Consider the following 21,621-nt stretch of genomic DNA (forward strand, 5'->3'; position numbering starts at 1 on the left):
CAAATGTTCATCGGCAAACAGGGATAATTTTAATTCTGTTTTCAATTTGAATTCTTTCAATTTCTTTTTCTTGCCTAATAGCTCTAGTGAGAAATTCCAATACCATGTTGAATAGTAGTTGTGATAGCAGGCATTCTTGTCTAGTTCCAAATCTTAGGGGGAAAGCATCCAGTCTTTAATTATGATACTAGCATTAGGTTTTTCGTATATTGCTTTGTGTTGTAAAATGTTCCTTCTATGCCTACCTTGCTTAGGATTTTTAGTATGGAGTGATGTTGGATTTAATTAAGTCCCATTTCTACATCTATTGAGATGATCATATGGTTTTTATTCTTCATTTTGTTAACATGGTGTATCACATTTATTGATTTGTGTATGTTAAACCATCCCTGCATGCCAGGGATAAATCCCACCTGACCGGGTGAATGATCTGTCTGATGTAGTGTTGGATTCTGTTAGCTAGTATTTTATTGAGGATTTTTGCATCTATTTTTATCAGGAATATTGGCCTGTAGTTCTCTTTCTCTGTTGTGTCTCTATCTGGCTTTGGTATTAAGGTGATGTTGGCTTCAAAGAAGGAGTTTGGATGGATTACCTCCTCTCTGTTGTTTGGAATAGCTTGTGGAGTTTGGGGTAAGTTCTTGGAATGTTTGGTAGAGTTCAGCAGTGAGGCTGTCTGGTCCTGGGCTGCTGTTATTGTTGTTGCTGCTGCCACTGCCACTGTTGCTGTTGATGTTGTTGTTGTTGTTGTTGTTGTTGTTGTTGTTGTTGTTGTTGATTTAATTACTACATCCCCATCCTGGTTATAGGGCTATTTAGATTTTTAATTACCTTATTATTCAATTTTGGTAGATTGTATGTGTCCAGAAATCTGTCCATTTCTGCCTGGTCTTCCAATTTGCTGGCTTGTGGTTGCTTGTAGTAATTCCTGATTATTCTATGTCTGTTCAAGTTATCCATTGTTACATTTCCTTTGTTTTCTCTGATTCTATTGTTTCATATCTTCTTTTTTGATTAGTTGGGTGAGTAGGGAATTAATTTTGTTGATTTTCTCAAAAAGCCAGCTTTTTGATTCGTTGATCTTTTGGTCTCTGGTTTATTTCCTCCCTTATTTTGATTATTTCTTCTTTTCTATTAATCTTGGGATTATTTTGCTATTGTTCTTCTAGCTCCTTTAAATATATGGCTAGCCCATTTATCTGGTACCTTTCTGTTCTCTTGACATAGGCACTAATTGCAATGAACTTTCTTTCTAATACTACCTAGATTGTGTCCCACATGTTTTGACATAGTGTATTGATGCCTTCATTCATTTCAAGCAATTTTTAAATCTCCTCTTTGATTTTTTTCCCATAATCCTTTGTTCATGTAGCAGCATGTTGTTCAGTTTCCACGTGTTTGCATATCTTCTGGGGTATTTTGACTTGTTGGTCTCCAATTTCATTCCATTACGGTCTGAGAAGATGCATAGTATGATTTAATTTTTTTTAATTTGCTGAGGCTTGTTTTGTAGACTATAATATGGTCAGTCCTGGACTTTTCTATGTACTGATGAGAAAAAGTGTATTCTGTGTCTATAGAACAAAAGACTCTATAGATATCAAGTACATTTGTTCTATTGTCTTTGTGTTTCTGTTGTTTCCTTGCTAAGTTTTGGTTCCATTGTTGTGTCCGTTGAAGTTAGTGGGGTGTTGTGGTTCCCCACTATTACTGTATTGGAGTCTTTTCTCCATTTAAGTCCGTTAATATCCATTAATATTTGTTTCACGTATCTAGGTACCCTGGCATTTGGTGCATATGCATTTATTATCATGATTTCTTCTTGCTGAATGGAGCCCTTAATCGTTGTGTGGTGTCCTCCATCTCTTTTAATGGTTTTCACATTGAAATCTATATTAATCTGATATTAGAATGGCTACACCAGCTTGTTTTTACTTTCCTTAGCCTGGAATATCCTTTTCCATCCTTTCCCTTATCTTTGTTGATGAGATATGTCTTCTATAGGCAACAGATAGATGGGTCCTGTTTTTTGACCCAGTCTGCTAGCCTATGTCTTTTGATTGAGTTTAAGCCATTTACATTCAAAGTTAGCTTCAACAGATAGTGATTTGGTCTTATCATTTTGGCATTGGGTTTTCTCATTGTTTTTGAGTTCATGTTCAATTCATTTAGTCCTCAAAGCAATCCTAAGGCATGGGTACTGTTTTCGTCTCCATTTATAAATGTGAAAAGTGAGTCATGTCTTCCTGTAAATTCTCCAAGAACTTAAAGCTAGTGAAGCAAAAAAACTCAGATCTGAACCCAGTCTGGAACCCAAAGTCATACTTGCTCAGTAGCTGTCTCAGAAAAGTAACCAGATTCCATGGCCATGAATACTGCTGTGCCTTCCCGCAAGTAGGTATATCTCCTTGGGCGAGTTGGCTACATGAGTTAGATAGCCCTACTGTAGCCAAACCTACCTCTTTCCGGAATATTGAACTTCAGTAGTTCACTTAATTTCTCAAATTACATCACTGCCTTGCATTTAATAAATCTGTCTAATTTCCTAGGCACACTTCATGTTGGTGATGAAATTCGAGAAATCAATGGCATCAGTGTGGCTAACCAAACAGTGGAACAGCTGCAAAAAATGCTTGTAAGTAAATGAAAGGGTTTTTTTCCCTTTCTACATTTAACTTCAGTTCTTGAGCTTATTTTTCCACATACAAATGATAAGCATTTCTTTGTCATCAGAGTATTTCTGCTACCACCACTTGGGAGGACTTGAACTTATAGAGTAGTCCTAAAAACTAACAACTAGTAAAATGCTTCCATGCAGTAGTTTGCAAGCCTTTGGCCTACCGTTGGCAATGTGGGCTTTAACACCCTCCTTTCATTCCTTACTTTCTATTTCATATCTAGCAGATGTGTACAGAAAACCTGTGCAGAGTGTGTGAGTAGATGTGCAAACTGGCTCCTCGGTGACCTCAACTTTCCTGACATCAGCAATGTCAGAAACCACTTTCCTGTTGCTGAGTCACAGCCTGCTGCAGTACGTTTGTCGTAGCAGACCAGGCCGGTTTGGGCCATACATAACCAACATCTGTGTTCAAATGCAGCTTTGGACCTTTTTTTAAAAAAAACTGAATGGCAGGCCCTTAAGGGAGATGTTTCAGACCCCTTGTGCTTCCTCCCATTGCAGCATAGCAGCAATGCCTATCTAATGTGAGATAAGCACCAAGACTCACCGCAGTAATACAGCTGAAATGAACAAGTCAGAAGCAAATTTGATGGAGTATGCCATCATAATATAGCATCCAAAATGTAATGTGGTTACTTATTCTGTTGTCTAGTTTAATTTAAAAACATTTACTTTTTGAAAGGCATGTCACTTGGACTGTTTTGCATCCCTGTCTAAAAAAAAAAATGTAGCCATGGAAGATTTGTGAGGCTGTTGCCATCTGAACAAGGCAGTCAGCCTTCACTTTGCTGGGCTTCTCGCAGGGAACTGCCTCTGTTGTTAACATCAGCAGCCTCCGCTCTCTAAGGAGGTTTGGGTTTAGGACCCTGTGTTCTCAGCGGACTCCAACAGATTTCCTTCACATGTTGTGAGTACTTTCTCATGTGTTTTGATTGTGAAAGTTTTGTTTATAAGCGAGCTCTCCTTTTTCTTTCTCCAGAGGGAAATGCGGGGGAGTATCACCTTCAAGATCGTGCCAAGTTACCGCACTCAGTCTTCATCCTGTGAGGTAATAACTCTTAACAAAGCACCCCCATCTCTCCTGAGTTCTTAACTAACTGTCTGCTGATGGCTGAATGTTTTTGCTTTCTGGGAAATTGTTTCTGCCTGTGCTGTTAGATCACTGCACACCAATTTTACAACAAAGATAACGGAACAGAGTAGGTCCCATCCACCTACTCAGCCCTGCTTCCTTCAGTCTCCCCAGCACTTGAACTTTTTGCAGGCTGAAATCTAAGCGAAATACAGAGAAGCTACGAATAATAGCCTAAGACTCACTCTAGAAAAAAATGGAATCTCTTAGGGGAAAAAAAAAAAACAAAGAACATAATTGCAATGTTTCCAGGAAGTAGATTCACTTCCCTTGCTAGGAAATCACATAGAGAGTTCTTCTTTCCAAGAACCTGAGAAGTAGTCTATTTGCATTGAGATAGAGCTGCTCAAATAAATTTGACAGCTCTGTAGATGGGAAGATCTGTGATAACTTGATAACTCACTTGACTAGAGGGCAGCAGGCTTTTGTAACCTTCTGTAAAATTGTTTACATTTGGAATATGACTCGTAAGCAAGTTTTTTTCCCCTTAAAATAGGTTTATTGCATAGAATCTGTAGTTCTTCTAACCTGTATTACTCAGTTTGGTATTAGTTATTAAGTTAGGTTCAAAAATCTATTTTTTTATCTTAGAAATATAAACTGGCATGATCAGTATTACTGTTTGGTTTATGCACATCGAGCCTGAGTGTTACTTACTGGAGCTTGGTCTTCCATGTGCATATCCATTGCTGTGCACATTTTCTGAAGTTAATTTTAAGACTAATGGGAAATTACTAGATTTATTCTTTGCAGAATTTGAAGCAAACATTCTATTTCTTGCAGCCTCTAGTGAAGCTGTAAATTTCACCCTCAAAGTGCCAGGCTTTATATATTTTTCTTAACCTGTTGAGGATATGTATAAGAATTTGCCATTTTGTCATATGTATTTTTAGTGAGGCATGACAAATTGGGGTGTCCATTATATTGGGGCTTGAGCTCCTCTTGGTGGCTTCCTACGGAACTTCAATTAATAGTGTGTTTCAACACAAAATGCAGAACTCCTTCTGCTCCAGAATTTGAACTCTTGAAATGTGTGGCCTAGGACACAGACCTTACTAGGAAAAAAAGAGGATGTCATGCACACATTTTATGTAAATAATTTTAATATTCTAAAGTCACAGATGTTGCTCATATCACCTCTCATCTGTGGAAGAAATCTGATAAATACAAGTGGGTTTTGTCCCTGGCTAACTAACAAGAAAGTGTTGTTAGTTATTAACACCAATTTCTCTTGTCTTGGAAGTGATTCAGCTAGTTTGGGGCTAGGACCAGTATTATCCATGTAAAGTTTATGCTCTCTTGAGTAAGAAACCCCTCTTCCCTTCTTCACCTTTGAAGAGAAAATATTGCTGCTGCTAGCCACACCCTCAACTCTGTGACCCTCCTGCTTCCAAACTAGGGCACTACCTCTCTAAGAAAGGCTCTGTGGCTTATTTCTGTACCCAGGCCGTTGGCCAAAGAGTAAACCCCTGCTTCTCACCTTGGCCCTGCTGACTTGATGCTCTGAGGGGCCACCTGGAGGTAGATCCGCTCAGTGGTGTGAGAGCCCTCCTCTAAGGAATCCCATTACCTTTCATTTGAACAAATTGCAGACAGTCTCTTTAAATCTTCTGGCAAACATGTACATCTCAAGAGCTTAAAAGAACCCTACCAAACCAGAAATGAAAATGTACTGTGCAAATTTTCTTCTCCTTTTTCTTATCCTGGAGGTTGATTTAGACACTAAGAGAATGAAGCCAGGAAAGGATTTTTTAGTGTCTTGAATAGAGAGAGCATGGTCTAGGAGCATGGATGTAGGGAGAGAGGCTGTGGCTTCTCAGATCTTTACTGGCAGTGTAAAATTGTTTAAGGCTCAAGATGGTTATTTTAATCAGTTTGTGAAAATGAGCTAAAACAAAACAAAAGAGTTGTTCCCTGGTGTGAATCCATCTTTCACCCTTTACCAGTATTATCTGTTCTAGAATCTAAGGTGATTACAATGTAGAGAAGTCTTTCTTTTAGGTTTGTTTCTCTTCAGATTGAGCCTTTTGTTAATTATTGCCACCAAGGTATCTAAAAATTGCCAAAAAAAAAAGAGTTCCAAATCTAATCTTGAGTAATAATTAAGCAGTTGGCACTTCAGCACAATAATTCCATGCTAATATTTACCATCTTATGATATAGGGCTTTAATATCAAGTCACTCTTTTGGGTCTCATTAAAAGAAAGCAGAGGCCATGTAATACAGCAGACAGGAAAGAAATGATAACTGAATGGCATATTCATGACTTAAAATATGTGAATCTTCAAAATGCAAAATTTTTTTCTTTACTTCAGTGAAATCATGCAAGTAAGTCAGTGTGACACCTTTACTGCTCAAACCTCAAAGGAAATGGTTGTCAGACTGATTGTAACTGTTGATGTAAATTTCTGTTTCTGTGCCGGTGTTCTGTGTTAATGAACCTTGTGTCTTATTTCAGAGAGATTCCCCCTCCACTTCCAGACAGTCCCCAGCTAATGGTCATAGCAGCACTAACAATTCTGTTTCGGTAAGAACTCTAGCTCCACACAGCCAAGTGTGACAATTTTGTTGGTGCTCACCTGCCATAAGTGTTCTAGTTACATGTGTTCAGTGGAAAGATTGTCTTCTGCAGATCCACAAGGCTACTACAGCGACAATGCAGTTCACTCCTGGAAAATCTGCAACATTTTCTTCTCACTTATAAAAAAAAAAACTTCTAGTAGTTAAATCTGAAGAAACATACTTGAAGACCACTCTGGTCACTCCCAAAGTATTTCTGTGCCATCCTAATATAATGCAAGACTTTTCTCAAAGCTATGCAAAGGAAACAAATGGAAAATTTTTTTTAATTTCAGAATATATTCTTTTTCCTATGGGAAAGACAAAGGAATGTGAGGGTTTTGCAGAGTAGATGTCTGGGTATTCTCGGGCTGTATGGTTTTCTATTCGAAGTGATATCAGCAACGTGTTTTAGTTTCCGCTATCTAAGTGTACGAATTGGTGTGCCCTCTGTTATTGTGGTACGTGCACATATTTTTGTGAATTATAAGCCTTGCCTGGATATGAAAAGCAAAAGGAACTGGCTTCACACTGCACTTAAGCCACGCTGTTATCACATCTTTAACACAAAGTACTTTATATTGAACTTGAACATGGAATGTAACATTTTTCAGAACTATCTGTTTTGCAATAGAGAAGGAATTGTCTTTAATTATTTTAAACAAATGGAAGCACTTGTAGGTTTGCAATATCTGGGGGTAAGCAAATCTCTAAGTTGCTGCTACTGCTGTTTATGACCCAGCTGAAATTATTACAGTTCTAATGATGCAGCAGTATTGCCGTTTTTCTGACTTTTCATTTGCCCTTTAAATATATATGCCAAGATTTATATCAGGTAAAATTATAGAGATCATCTCAAACGGAATAGTATTGATTCTGTCAGTAAAAGAAATTATGGAAGAAATTTGTAGCATCATTCTTATCTTTAAAATAGGCTACCAAAGGAATTCATTGATAAGTTAATATTTCATACTTTTGAGATGGTGAGAATCCATACAGCAATGGAATTTCTGAAAATCTAAGTGGTTGCAGTGACAGAGTTGAAAAGGGCAATAGCTCCTTTTAGTTGGGAACTTTTTTTTAATAGGCTGTTTAACTTGCAGTGGCTTTTGTGTTGAAGATGCTGAATTATTTCTTAAGAACACATTTTCTCTCTGCTTAAACTTACCTGCTTTCTTCAGCTTGCTGCTCAATGGCCTGGGGTTTGACTTTTTGATAACTCAACATTTCTGAGAAATGGAATAATGCATATTATGTCTCTACAACTTAAATCTAGCTCATTTTTTAACCATATTGTAACAGAACACACAAATTACTTTGTGCTCTTGACAAGTAAATGAAAATTTTTCTCCTGGGTTGGCTTTATTCTGCAGGACTTGCCATCAACTGCCCAACCAAAAGGACGACAGGTGAATAGATATCCTCTCTAGAAACTTCTCTAAACTGAGCTGCTAATAGCCAATCCCTTATTAACCCTTTCCATCCCATAATGTCTGCATTTTGGACCATAACATTTGAGCATTGAAAGCTTGTACCATTTCATTTTAACACATTACACATGACTAATTCTCTATACAGAATTTTTTGCCTCACATCTTTGTAGCTGTGGTGGTTATTGTAATTTCAACCTGATAATTTTGTGTTGATCATTGAGAATTCAGTCATTGGAGGTCTTATAGGCCTGCCTCTGGGCATGGAAAAGAGTTTTGAAGGTTACAAAATTCTCAGAATTTTTAAAGTAGCTAAAACAAAGTACATGCTGGGAAGCTTTTCTAAGCATTACTTCCCTGAATTTGAAAACTTTGTCATCAGTTTGTATGTGCATGTGTATAAGAACCACTTACAATGAAAAATAAGAAGGGCATAAATACCTTGGCCTTACAACATGATATGCCTGTTAGTTGAAACAAGAAGTTAAGTGCTGCCTAATACTAGCAAGTAACTTTCAAATTGCCAGCACTTTTAAAGTATGGATTTCATGTGCAAATGGAGAGCTCTGTTCATTTTATAGGCTGGATTTTATTTTTGCAGAAAATAAAAAGAAAAATCACACGCTTCCAAAACCTTCAGGTTGGTTTTACAGTGACTTAAACATAAATATTCAAATTTAATTCAAAATATTAGGTTTTTATGGAAGTTTTTCTTGAAATGTGGCATTAAAAAGTAATCAGATTTGAAGTTAAGACTTACATAAATTAGCACCTCATAGAAATCACTCACTTTAGTGTTAAGACTGCATAATTGACCAACATTGGATATGTAATGCCTTATTTTAAAGCATTTAGAAATCCAGTAATTCACAAAACACTACCATATGCTAACTCCTTATATGCTAATCTGTTTGCAAGTAAATTTATGTGACAGAAAACTCAGAACTTTGAGCTATATATGTTTTGGAGCTCTGTGATTTCAGTTTTCCAATTGGTAGAGATTTAAATTCATTTTTATTGTCTCTGAAGAGTAAAATACAAACATAAACTCTAAATCATCTTTTAAAAAATAAACCATTTTGTAAATTTTTAAAGAATCATGAAAAAAAAAGAATCATGAATTACATTTAAGTTTATCTGCAGTGTTTAGACACACTACTAATTGTCATGTAGGCATTTTGTAGGGTGCTTCCAGAATTCTTGCTGGTTTTTTATCCTGTGCTATTTTAGAGCCAAAGCTTACTCTGATTGCTGGTATATTTAGCTTAAAGCTGCCACATGTGTGTGGTCATTACAGCTTAACAATAGCATCAGAGTAACCTAGACAGGTTTGAAAACGGTAATCATTTACAGGCCTATTCCGTTGTAGTATAACTGAAAATTAAGTCACTGTTTCTACTGAACAAGTATTTTAAGTGTCCCTTCCAAATCAAAATAGCAAAGTTTTGAAACTGCACGCATCTAAAGGTATTACATTGTTTCTGGTAGTAGATGTGGTGGGGTGTTTTTTTTCCGTTGTATTTCCATGCATCATTTTTGTTTTTACCATCTGAGGTCCTGTTTGTATTGTAAATGGTGACATGTGGTTAGTAGATTAGAGCTAACTGTTTTATTTCACAGCACCATGGCATCCTTTCTTACAAACTCCTGTTTTATAGATCTATGTAAGAGCACAATTTGAATATGATCCAGCCAAGGATGACCTCATCCCCTGCAAAGAAGCTGGCATTCGATTCAGAGTTGGTGACATCATCCAGATTATTAGTAAGGATGATCACAATTGGTGGCAGGGTAAACTGGAAAACTCCAAAAATGGAACTGCAGGTCTCATTCCTTCCCCTGAACTCCAGGAATGGTATGTTTGTTGTTGTTCTGTTTGTTTTATAATATGCTTTGTGGTGTGAAATGGCATTTGATCTATTCCTTGCTTTGCTAGGCCATCAAACTTGTAAAGTAATCATCCAAGAGTTCTAAGTCCACAGTGTCCCATGAGAAACCAGGCGTAGAATCAGGTCTTGGTTTTACACATAAAGGAAGAAGGTCTGGAGAGAGTCAAGTGACTTAGCCTTGGACCACAGCAGTCTTACCACACAGCCACTCCTGTGTACTGCTGCAGTTCCTTCTAGACTGGTGTTTTTATTTAGATGTACCTTCTCTTTGCCTCTCTGCCGACTTTCATTCCGTGACTCTGTCACTCAGGTTGGGTTTTTGTTTTTGTTTTTTAATCTTATTTGGAAAGCAGAAAGACAAAGAGAGATCCTCTGTCCACTGATATACTCCCCAAATGGCTGCAAGAGCTTAGGCTAAGCCCGGCCAAATCCACACGGCCAGAACTCAATCCAGGTCTCCAGACAGGTGTCACAAATGCAAATACTCGAGCTATGACCTGCTGCCTCTTAGGGTTCACATCAGGCAGCTGGATCAAAAGCAGACTATCCAGGATTCAACATCAGCATCCCAAGAGGTCAGTAAAGCCAGTGCAGCTGATGCCCACTCCTTAGGCAGTATTTGAAAGAAAAATACATTTCATCATTAGGAGAAAAGAGAAGTCAAAAGCTGCTTTCTTTGCTTTGCCAATTCTCTTTCAAAAATGGCTTTAAACTCTGAAAGCAAGCTGACGTTACACAGGGATTTTAAACCCTACTCTTTTTTTTTTTTTTTTTTTAAGTAAAGGAAAAGTGACAAATGGGGGCAGGGTAAGGCAGGAGTAGAGATCTTCCATCTGCTGCTTTACTCTCCAAATACCCACAACACCACCAGGAGCCCAGCTCTAAGCCAGAAACCAGGAACTCTGTGTCTCCTCTATGGGTGGCAGGGTCCCAAGTGCTTGCTGTCTGTCACCTCCCAGGTGCGTTAACAGGAAGCTGGATCAGAAAGGAAATAAGGCACTCTGATACGAGATGTGGGCCTCCCAGGCCGTGGTTATGCCACTACAGCACGGTACCTTCCCCTGAACCCTGTTTTCAGCTAAGAGGAGTCACAAATCACTAAATGAGGTGACTCCAGAAAGTTCACAGAAAAAAAATGGAGTTAAAGGATAAATTTAGTTTGGTTAAAAAAAAATGAAATCTGTGTATACATTTTTTCATAATACACATCTCTCATGTTTTGAAGACCCATCACAAACATGGGCTTGAAAGTGTTTTGTACCAAAGCAAACTCACCTTTTAATTCCATTTTTCCCCAAACTTTTTGAAATACCTTCCTGTATTTTAGTAAAATATATTTGTACTATTGTTACAGTTTGGTTAGTTAAACTGTTACTTGAAAAATGCTGATGACCTGACCTTTCTTGGTCCTTGGACAATATATCAAAGATCACTTAATGTTTGAGTTTTGTTTCATGTAACCCAAAATATCCAGGAATTGAGTATTCTGCTAGTTCCTGCTCCCTGTTGAATACTCGAACCTAGCTAAAGAAGACCAAAGACATTGACTCCACAAGCATTTCTAATTGCTTTTTCCCGCTAACAAAGAGATGTTTTTCCGTTAATCTCATATTTGATCGCCTCTTTCAGCTATCCTGCGTTTCCCAAATATATTCTTAAATATAGAGCTCTGGCAGCTTAGGCTTTCTTCTTACACTTGAGAAATGTGGATCCAAATATCGAGGCAGTATCCTCCCATCTGGCATTGTCTTTCACACTGATGTTTCAGAAACAGATTTAAGGTGCAGTAGGAGGGAAGTGATATCTGGGTTGTTTTGATAAGGAGGCCATTATGCTCATAAATGTCTTCTTGAATATTGCCATACATCATGGGCATTCATTTTAAATAGGAGGCTTTTAGACCTCTTTTCCCAAGCCAGATCTTCTATGTAAGTCATATTTCTCCCATAATTTGTAACTGAGGAGCAGTGGGGAAAGTGGATTTACTTCCTATTCCCAGTTATGGTGGACTAGGCTGTTTGGATCAGTCCTCCTGCCATAACAAAGGAGGAAGTACCGCAGGAAATACGGTTTTCTAATGACCTTGAAAGCATTGAATAGCTGGAAAGGTACTAGGGGAACTCTGACTGGTTTTTAGATGAAAACCTTTCATCAAAATGATTTTTTTCTTAAATGCCCATTTTGTCAAGAGAACATTTGCTGTTGCTGAATATTTCTGTGCAAGAGAACCAAGTTTATGACCCAAGGCCTGTAGTGGGTGGGTGGGTGGTATGGTAATTAAGACACGTCTTGGGATACCCATGTCCCATGTTGAAGTGCCTGGCTTTGAGTCCCAGCTCTGCTTCTGACCCCGCTTCCTGTTAATGCACATCATGGGAAGCAGAGGACCCAAAAACTTGGGACCCTGCCACCAACGTGGGCAACCCAAATGGAGCTCTTGACTTCTGCCTTTAGCCTGGCCCAGCATTTGTAGAGTGGAAAGTATCTGTCTCCCTCCTTCCTTCTCTCCCTCTGTTTCAATATGAAAATAGATAAGATTTTTAATGTCAACTTTTATTTTACAAAGAAAAGTAGCTAGTGCCTATACTAGCTGGGAAATCTGCTAGTGTACCCACATATTACTAGGACTTTGAAAAGATGACACTGCCAAATTAGAAGCAAACAGTAAGCATGTCCATCCTCCCCTTCAAAACCAGGGGAACCATAAAGAAGCATGTACCAAGCAAAGCAGAAGATGAGAATAAAAAGGGAACATACTTCCCCTAAAAAAAATACTCTGGCCACTGGTACGCCTTCAATGGATTTGCACCCAGATACACAGTCTAGAGCAGCCAGGGAAACTCAAGCCATGCATTTGATTTGGAATTTCCCCTTTGTTTACTACAAATTTCAAATAGATGGTATAAACAAGGAGAAAATTGCACCCTAACCTCATCCTCACCCTCTGGTATGCCATATGGGCCACACCACAAATTTTTACTGGTAACTTTTTGTTATTAAATTTTCAACTGAAAAACACTTGAGTGTTTGACGTATGTTATAATATAGCCTTGCAAGGTAAGGTCAGGATTTTGTCTTTTTAACCTGGCTAAAAATTCCTCAGTTCTGTGTGTTTTTCCAAAGATTGTATGCCTCAGAGAAGCTATAGTTCTGACTGACAGCACATATTGGCTTATACCAGAAGAATCCTCAAAGCAAAGCCTGCATCAACCTCTTCTGTATTCCATGTTGGTAACATATGGAGATTGACTTCATTGCTGCCACTGACCGTTCATGTTATTGTTTGGCACATGTCTTTTCCTGCAACCAAAAATGATAAATATATTGATGAACAAGAAAGAGTAAGAGACATGGAGGATAATCCCTGTAAGAAAAGAAAAAAGAACATTTCTCAACTTAGGTTATGGTGCCAGCGTTACCCTGATACCAAAATTAAAGTCAACTCTAGAAGAGAAAAGTACATACGGTCATTATCACAGATGCAAAAATCCTCAGCATCTGAACAAATTAAATCCAGCAATAAATTAAAAGGGTGGTATAGCAGGACCCCTTAGAGTTTCTATTGATAATGCATAGTAAATTCACATGGTATATTCACATGGATATAGAAAAGGAATTTGATAAAATTTGATATCCAAGAAGAAAAGGAAATAGAGAAAGTTAAGACAACAGGTGTCGGAATATGGATAACTAGGAGGAATTAGTGCTAGTGTTGTATGACACAATAGAGTTACTGGAAGAACTGATTATACATTTCAGAGTAACTGATGGAGTCTGAAGGTTCCCAACACATAGAAGCAATGCATGTATGATTATCCTGATTTTGTCATTACTCACTTTGTACCTATATCAGGTTATAATACTGTGCCCATAGATTGGTATAAGTATTGGGTCAGTTTTTAAAGTCTCCCCCACCGACCCAGTTACGATTACAGCTTTTGCAAAGTATGAATTTAAGGAAACTTTGTTAATAGAACATCTGAAGTAAACATTACCATTAACTAATTGTTAAAGGGAATGTTACAGATAAAATTATTTCGTGTAGAAATTCAAAGGAGTCTGCAGATACATAGAATTACTGTGATAGTTTAGCAAGATGTCAATAGAAAGTAAATATCCAAAATCCCTACCTCTATTTGCTAGCCACAACCAAAATAAAATTTTCAAAAGACACCATATATATCTTGCCCATATCTTAAGCAATACAACAGTACTACAAAGTATCCTTGCAAAATGGAACTGGATCAAATTAGCCCTATAGATTAATTACCTGTTTGCATGAAATGCAAAGAACAGAAGGGCATGCTAAAAATATCTCAGGGACATCCAGACTCTACCAAAGCTAAAGGAAAATTTCTACAACAACTAAATTGCAAGGAAACAGAGAGGGGAGCTATCAATTCAGAAGGGATTTAAGACTAAGGAGGAAATGAAGCACTTGGATTTATTCCAAAATAATTACAATAGAATACAAGTAAAACCAAATAAGCCATGTTTTTAAGTAACAACCAAGGAGTAGATCTAATAAATTTTAAAACATTTGCAGAATAAATTATCAAATGTATTGAAATTAAATAAGATATAAATAAATACACCATGTTTATGAACTGGAAGGTGCTATATTTTAGATATGTCTGTTCCGCCCAAATTGGGTGCATAAATTCAGTGCAATTCAAACTGTTTTGAAATTGACAAGCTAATTTTAAAGCTTACATAAGAAAATACAGTGTAAGTTTAGAGATGTTCAATTAGACTAACTAAATAGAGCAGAAGACCCAAAACACTACTGTAAAAGTAAGTGGACGCTTGGGATAGAACAAAAATAGCCCTACAAACATTAAGAAACGGGTAGACTTTGCAATAAGTCATGCTATGACAATTAGATATCCTTTAGTGGGAAGAAAAGGAAATTGGTCTCCTTCACATAAAAAGCAAAAATGAGTTCTGGTACATTAAAAACTAAAATGTTAAAATCCAAACTGTAAAATGTCAAGCCACACAATGGAAGAAGATACTTGGAACAGAGAGAACTAACAAGGCAAGACATCTAGGCCATATAAAGAATTTCTCTAGATCATTGAGAAGAAGACAACTGAATAGAATGAGCATACGATTTGAACAGAACTTTTCAAAAAAGGAAAATCCAATGGCCATTGAATATATGAAAAGACATTCAATCTCATTACTAATCAATGCAATGTTAACTAAAAATTACAGCAATGTTTCATTATTTACCTGCCTTGATTACTAAAATTGAAAATGGATAAATAAAGTATTGGCAAAAAGTGAAACAATAGGAACTCTTGTATGCTGCTGGCAGGGGATATATATCAATAAAGCCTCACTGGAAGATAACTTGACCTTTATAACAGCACTATGTGGTAACTTGATAGTGATTTTGGACCCTTAAATGTGCATGACTTCTGGGCTCCTGGATGGCTCACTAGTAAAACCATTATGACAGCAAGCATTTGCTTAACATAACCCAAAGAGAGCAACATTTTAACAATAACTCTGCTTATGTTCCCGATAATGGATGTTATACTCAAGTAGAGCAAAATATAGCAGTGCCATTTATTATGTGCCCCCTCTGTACCTAGCACTGTACTGGAAAATTATTTAATTTGTGTTTTTTTCTTGTTCTGATCCTGCACAACAGACCCTGAGAGGCTCTAGACCTTACTAATGGAATGTTCTGGGTAAAATGACAGGCCCTGGGGCCAGACGTTCCCCACTCTCAACATTACCTACGTGATTTGGACCTCACTGTCCTTCATTCTGTTCATCTATAAAATGGTGATGTAATTCTGTGTATCAGTAGGAAAATTACTTAATCCACGTCAGCTTCCTAGAAAAATGGCTGACACTCAATACCAGCTAGTGACTGACAAAGCTGGGGTTCAGACCATAATCTAGCTTTACTCAAAATCCCATAATCATTCCACTGTACCTCATTATGGGCTGCTCTAATCCATGTTATCAGTTAGTATACACTTGAGGAATACAATGTCATATTTTTTAAGCATTTCTAGGAAATTGTCATATAAAGCAAAGAGCAGCCTTCATGTGAGTGATTTAAAAGGTTCCAATGCTATTTTATATAAACTCTTCAAATCGGTGGTTGTTTTCACTTTCATCTGTAAAAGCTATTAATTTTGATGTTTCTTTCTTTGTGTACTAGGCGAGTAGCTTGCATTGCCATGGAGAAGACCAAACAGGAACAGCAGGCCAGCTGTACTTGGTTTGGAAAGAAAAAGAAGCAGTACAAGGATAAATATTTGGCAAAGCACAATGCAGGTAGGGGAGAGCACAGCTGCTACTCAGGCTTAGTTAACCATCTCCAAGGCACAAATTTATGCAACATTTCAATTCAGTCTTCAGAGTTTTCAGTCCAGAAGATTCCAGCTTGTGAGACCTGCAAAACCTTTAACACCCCCTACCTCCAATTAAAGTTTTAGCTGTTTGCTAGATATTTTTTGCAAAGCTATACTTTCCAAGGACAAAAATACTGTTTTGAAATAGTGCCCTCTGGAACTAAATGAACCCACCACATGCAGTCTTCCTCCCAAGAAATTTACTCTTAGGAGGCCACTGAGTCACTGGAGCTCTCACCTCCGGGGCTGGCACTTGCCTTAATCAGATACCTCCCTCTGGGTCTTTGGCTGTTGGACGTGGCCCCATGACAGCTAGCTGAAGGCGAAAGTACAGTCTTACAGAAAGCTATACTAAAAATGCTTCAGTGATTGATGCGAAAGAGCATAAATGACATGGCTACTAACTTAGTTGAATCAGTTTCTCTAATCAGTGTTTTTCTCATGGTATTTCCAAGCTCCTAAAAGACCAAGGACATTGTCTTGGCCTTCCCTTCATGCTATGTTTGTCAATATGGAAGCTTGCATTCAACTTGTAAGGTGTTTAATTGTTTTGTTAAGAACTGAAGTAAATAACAAAGAAAGAAAACTATAGTTTGTCTTAGAAGACTCATAGGCTCTAACTTAAGAAAAATACATGGTGATATACTTATTTTCAGTAACTTATTTTCTGTAACTCCTTAATATGCCTCCTTCTGTAAGGAACTTTTTCTGAGGAATTGAAAGCCCTGACATTGGCATTGGAGTAGTTCCCAAGGTTTCAGAAATAACTCCAAAAATAAAACATGCAGCCAAAAAAAGCAAGTGAATCCAACCATGCCTTCCCAGTTCAACCCTGTAATTTTTCTGACAAATTGGAAATGCATTTCTCTTTGTATCATAACATGCAGTAGCATTCACTAGGAAAAAACTGGAAACTCTGAACTGTTCATTTCTCAGAGATAAAAAGTAAACATTTTGAAATGCTGCAGACTGTGGAATGAATGTGAGTGGCCATATGGGTTAAAGTGAAATGATTCTTTTTAAATGAGTCTTTACATTACTTATACCGCACCAGGTTCTCATTTCCAGTGTAATGTATCATTTCTAATTTTGTACTATTATAGAGCGATAGTCTCATAATGGCTTGCTTTTGTTGTTTTACGAAGAATAGAAATATTTAAAGTGAACTAGTTCAACATAATGTAGCACCTTTTTAAGTATAGATGCTCAAGTATTAGTATTGGAAGAAATGCCCTTACAGTATCAGAATGTTGCTGTCAGCTTCTCAGTCTAACAATCCAACAGGCTCACACGGAGATATGTATGTATTATGTATAACATAATGTGGTATTATGTATATATACACATCATACACTTGTTATAAATTATTTCACTTTATAATTTTTACAACAATGTTAAATGATACATAGATATACATGGCACTGGAATTTGTTTAGACTTAGAAAGGTGAAGAAATGACTGGTTAAGGCTGTCAATTCATCATTACTTTTATGCTCTATTAATGAAGGACATGTAAACCTGAGTGTTCAATTTTGCAACATTCTTTAAATCAATATGAGGAAAAATAAAAAGCAGATGAATGGAAAAGACTGGACCTGTCCAAATGCTGTCAAAGAAATCAGTTGAATCAGTCCTTTAAAAATCCTTCCAGGGCAGAAATATTTACCCTAATGCTTGAGACACCTGCATCCGAGTGCCTAGGTTCGGTTCCTGGCTCCAGCTCCTGACTCCAACTTCCGGCTAGTGCAGCAGGAAGGCAGCAGTGATGGCTCAAACAATAGACTTCCTGCCACCCACGTGGGTGAGCTACATTTCATTCCTGCTGCCTTCTCTAGCCCCAGCCCAGTCATGGTCATTGCAGGCATTTGGGGAGTGAACCAGCACAAAAGAGCTCTCGCTCACTCACTCTCTCTTCCTCTTTTCTCTCTGTTTCTTCCTCTCTTTCGCTTTCTTTTTTCTTTCTCTCACAGATTTTTTTTTTTTTTTATAAAAAGAACCTTGCCGGAGACTCACTAACCAATCTGGCAGCGATTGGCTTTTCACGGTCACTTTTTCCAGTCTTTAATGAGCAGAATCATCATCATCACTGATCGTCTTTCATTATGCCCAGTCTCTGATACCTCATGCGTCACACTCAGTGGTCCTGCAAATGCACCTGTAAACTTAAGAGGCTAATAGCCTGGGTAGGCGCAGGAGTTAGTGCACCTGAGTAACCATGCAGCTTCCATGAGCCACTTAGCACCTGTGGTCCTCAGAATGAGGGAGTTAGTTTAGCCAATCAAGCGAATCTTTTCGAGCTAAGGTTCTTTCCTCACTGGGCCTGACCAATGGCTATCATGTAATGAAGCACAGAACCCAGGCACTGGCCCTTATTTCAGACTTTAGCACTCTGGTAGACATTATCTATTAAGATTAAAAGGGGTGGCCCTTGATATAGAAGTGCAACAGAGATAGAACAAAATCACTTTTTTTCCTCTCATTTGCCATTTTACCTCCTATCCAAAACCATTGGCCTATGCGAGCTCTGGTAACCTTTTGAGACAAAGAAGGGCTACAGAGGGGAGCAGTGGAGCTACCACCATCACTTTTTGGTCACCTTCTGCATTTTTCTGACCAGTGGTCTTTAGGCCATCAGAGCCTTCCTCATCATGCATAAGGGGCTGTTCTACGTTATCACCATTTGTCACCTCTCCTTAAAAACTCGTTGCATAGCCACTTCAAGTTTCTTTCTTGAACATTGTGGTGAGGCTTATTTGTGATTCTTCAGATGGTATCACTTTGTGAAGGCTCCCTCCCTCACAAAATAAGCCCTGGAGAGCTCTGCTTTTAGTATCTGTGGTCAGGAGCAGATGGCCAGCACATTTCCCCTGGACTGCCTGGAGTAATGCTCCCTGATCAAGCCTGGCATGCCTTGCTATCACTGTCTCCTCCTGTTTCTTCATCATCCAACCCTTCCCATGTGCTTGGTTAAGGCTGCTTTTGCAACAGATCCGGTTGTCGAGAAGGAAAGGCAGATATTTTATCAGCTCTTCTGCTCTTAGCTGTGATGAAATTTCATCCCAACATGTGGAATTGCCCACATAAAGAAGTTCTCTACTTTTGACCTTTGTTGGTAAGGCAGATACTAAGACCTCTGGGAATATCATGGTCTTTCGCTCCAAGAGCTAACTATATGATCACGTATTTCTTAAAGGTTTGCTTGGCTTTTTCAGAAGTTGGTTGTAAAATATGGTTTCTTTCGGACCCGGCGGCGTGGCCTAGCGGCTAACGTCCTCGCCTTGAAAGCCCTGGGATCCCATATGGGCGCCGGTTCTAATCCCGGCAGCTCCACTTCCCATCCAGCTCCCTGCTTGTGGCCTGAGAAAGCAGTCGAGGACGGCCCAAAGCTTTGGGACCCTGCACCCGTGTGGGAGACCCGGAAGAGGTTCCTGGTTCCCGGCTTCGGATCGGCGCGTACCGGCCCGTTGCGGCTCACTTGGGGAGTGAAACATCGGATGGAGGATCTTCCTGTCTGTCTCTCCTCCTCTCTGTATATCCGGCTTTCCAATAACAATAAAATCTTTAAAAAAAAAAAAATATGGTTTCTTTCTTATCCCCATTGTAACCAGTAAATTAAAGTTCATGTGTTTTTGTTTCCTGCTTCAAATCTTTGGGAGTGCATTATATTTCTGGCAAGACTCCAATATTATCATCACATTCTAAACTTATTTATGCTTGTGATAAAAAAGGAAGGCTGGAAATTCTGTGGATATCTGCAACAGGAACAGTCATACTAGAATTATTTACATTCCCGTCACCAAACCATTCCACCTACACAGATAAAGCAGACTTCTGTTTGAGCAGTGTTGCCTGCATGTAGCATTATAAAGTCAGCCCAGAAACTGAATTTTACCAATACATAAATTTTGTTATCACATTTGAAAGTCGGATTATTTAGCACACAACTTTGACTTTCACACTTCCCTTGGAGGAGCAGGGAATGTGACAATACCACATCCACTTACTGTCTTAGCAACTCTAAGCTGTTTATGTCCCTCTTGGGGTGGACGGTAATCCTTCATCATCCACCATCCTCACCACTCTGTTTTTGTTCCTGACCCATTTCATTCAACCCCGGGTGGCTGCTTTGACCACTGCAGGGACTCTGCTGCACTTGTGGGCTCAACGCTGCCAGTATGCTGTGCCCTTTGCAATTGGAGGTTTTTACAGTATTTGAAGATATTGGTAGTTTTCTAAACTGAAGCAAGATTCAGTGCTTTTGTGAAAAAGATTCAACTAGAATAGTAGTTACCTGAATCTTTAAAAGCAATATCTGAAATACTGAGTAGCTTACCAGGAAATCAAGGTAATATATGAATGAACTCTTTGAGGTAGTGTTTTTGAATCCTTGGGAAATCAATATGATTATGGGCCATAGTGCATTTAGGGCACATTAATGTTTTATGCAATGCATGAAAGACTTTTAGCCACATACATTTAGTGTGAAAGGCCTTGTCATGCTGCTAGGAGAAACTGTCCCCTTGACAGGTTGACATTGCTTGGCACCAAGATTTCCAAGAATCAGTTTTAAACTAATCAATTTAACCTATGTAAACTTTTGTTTGCTTGTCTGCCTGTTTTTTTAAAGGAGCGGTGGGACCTTCATTCAAGTTGTTTTTTTACTGTTACAGCCCTGAAATGCACTATTTCTCTGCGCACATAGGTAGATTCGTAGTATTGATCTTAGTGAGCTGTTCCTTTTTCTTGAATACAGCACACTCTTTGGACAACAAAAAATGACCCATAACTTCCCTACCCTGTTGGCCTTTAAAAATAATGAACAGAAGTCATAGGTACACTTGATTAGAAATCGCAAGTATTGCAGGAAGCTACATAGTAAAAACCTGAAGACTTTCTCATCTACACTCTCTGAAGAGAGTTCCTTGTAACTATTCCCAAATAAAATTGTATGCATATGCTACCATATAAATCCCGCTGCCTTTTGTGTTAAGGATATTATGGAACTTTTATTAAAATTAGTTTCTTTCTTAATGTGATTTATTTGCCTTGTGTTTAAAAAATTGCATGATATAGTTTATTTTGTGCATATTATATTTTTATTTTACTAATATATGAAAAACCATATTTCAATGACCCCTGTACATTTTTCATGCTGTCTCACTCCCAATGGCCTCTGTGCATGTAAGTAACCTGTTGAATGACTATGCCTCTGTGTGTTTTTGACAGTTTTCTTTTATTAAATCCTTTTTATTTTATCAGCAAGCAACATAATACCTTTAAAAATTCAGTCCTTAAGTGCTCTAATATTCCTTTTATCTCTTATTTTGAAGTACCCTTTGCATTGCCTCTCATCCTGTGTCCATGTGAAGGTTTCATTTAGACCAGAGTAACCTCATCATGGTACTTGTTCATGGTTCAGATGTTGATGTTAAACTTATCTGTTCATTTGTTTGTGGCATTCAGTGTTAACATCTAACTCATTCTTGTGTGTTTTTAAAAAAAATGACAGGTCTTAACTCAGTAGGATTAGTTAGGGATCTGTAGAGGGAGAGCAATG

The 21,621-nt window shown here is 38.1% G+C and overlaps 1 protein-coding gene across 7 annotated transcripts in view; it reads left to right on the forward strand.

Annotated features, from left to right (window-relative positions):
- CASK (calcium/calmodulin dependent serine protein kinase) overlaps window positions 1-21,621 on the forward strand; it is a 316,004-nt gene that overhangs the window by 278,334 nt on the left and 16,049 nt on the right. For 2 of the 7 annotated variants that reach the window (XM_058658921.1, XM_058658922.1), the window contains exons 16-21: window positions 2,550-2,635; window positions 3,660-3,728; window positions 6,271-6,339; window positions 7,745-7,780; window positions 9,460-9,656; window positions 15,872-15,987. In XM_058658921.1, the coding sequence (XP_058514904.1) occupies window positions 2,550-2,635; window positions 3,660-3,728; window positions 6,271-6,339; window positions 7,745-7,780; window positions 9,460-9,656; window positions 15,872-15,987 (573 nt within the window). The remainder of the gene's footprint in view (window positions 1-2,549; window positions 2,636-3,659; window positions 3,729-6,270; window positions 6,340-7,744; window positions 7,781-9,459; window positions 9,657-15,871; window positions 15,988-21,621) is intronic. The other 5 variants (XM_058658924.1, XM_058658925.1, XM_058658926.1 and 2 more) reach the window with 3 other exon arrangements.

Source organism: Ochotona princeps, chromosome X, assembly GCF_030435755.1.
Source record: "Ochotona princeps isolate mOchPri1 chromosome X, mOchPri1.hap1, whole genome shotgun sequence".
NCBI lineage: Eukaryota > Metazoa > Chordata > Mammalia > Lagomorpha > Ochotonidae > Ochotona > Ochotona princeps.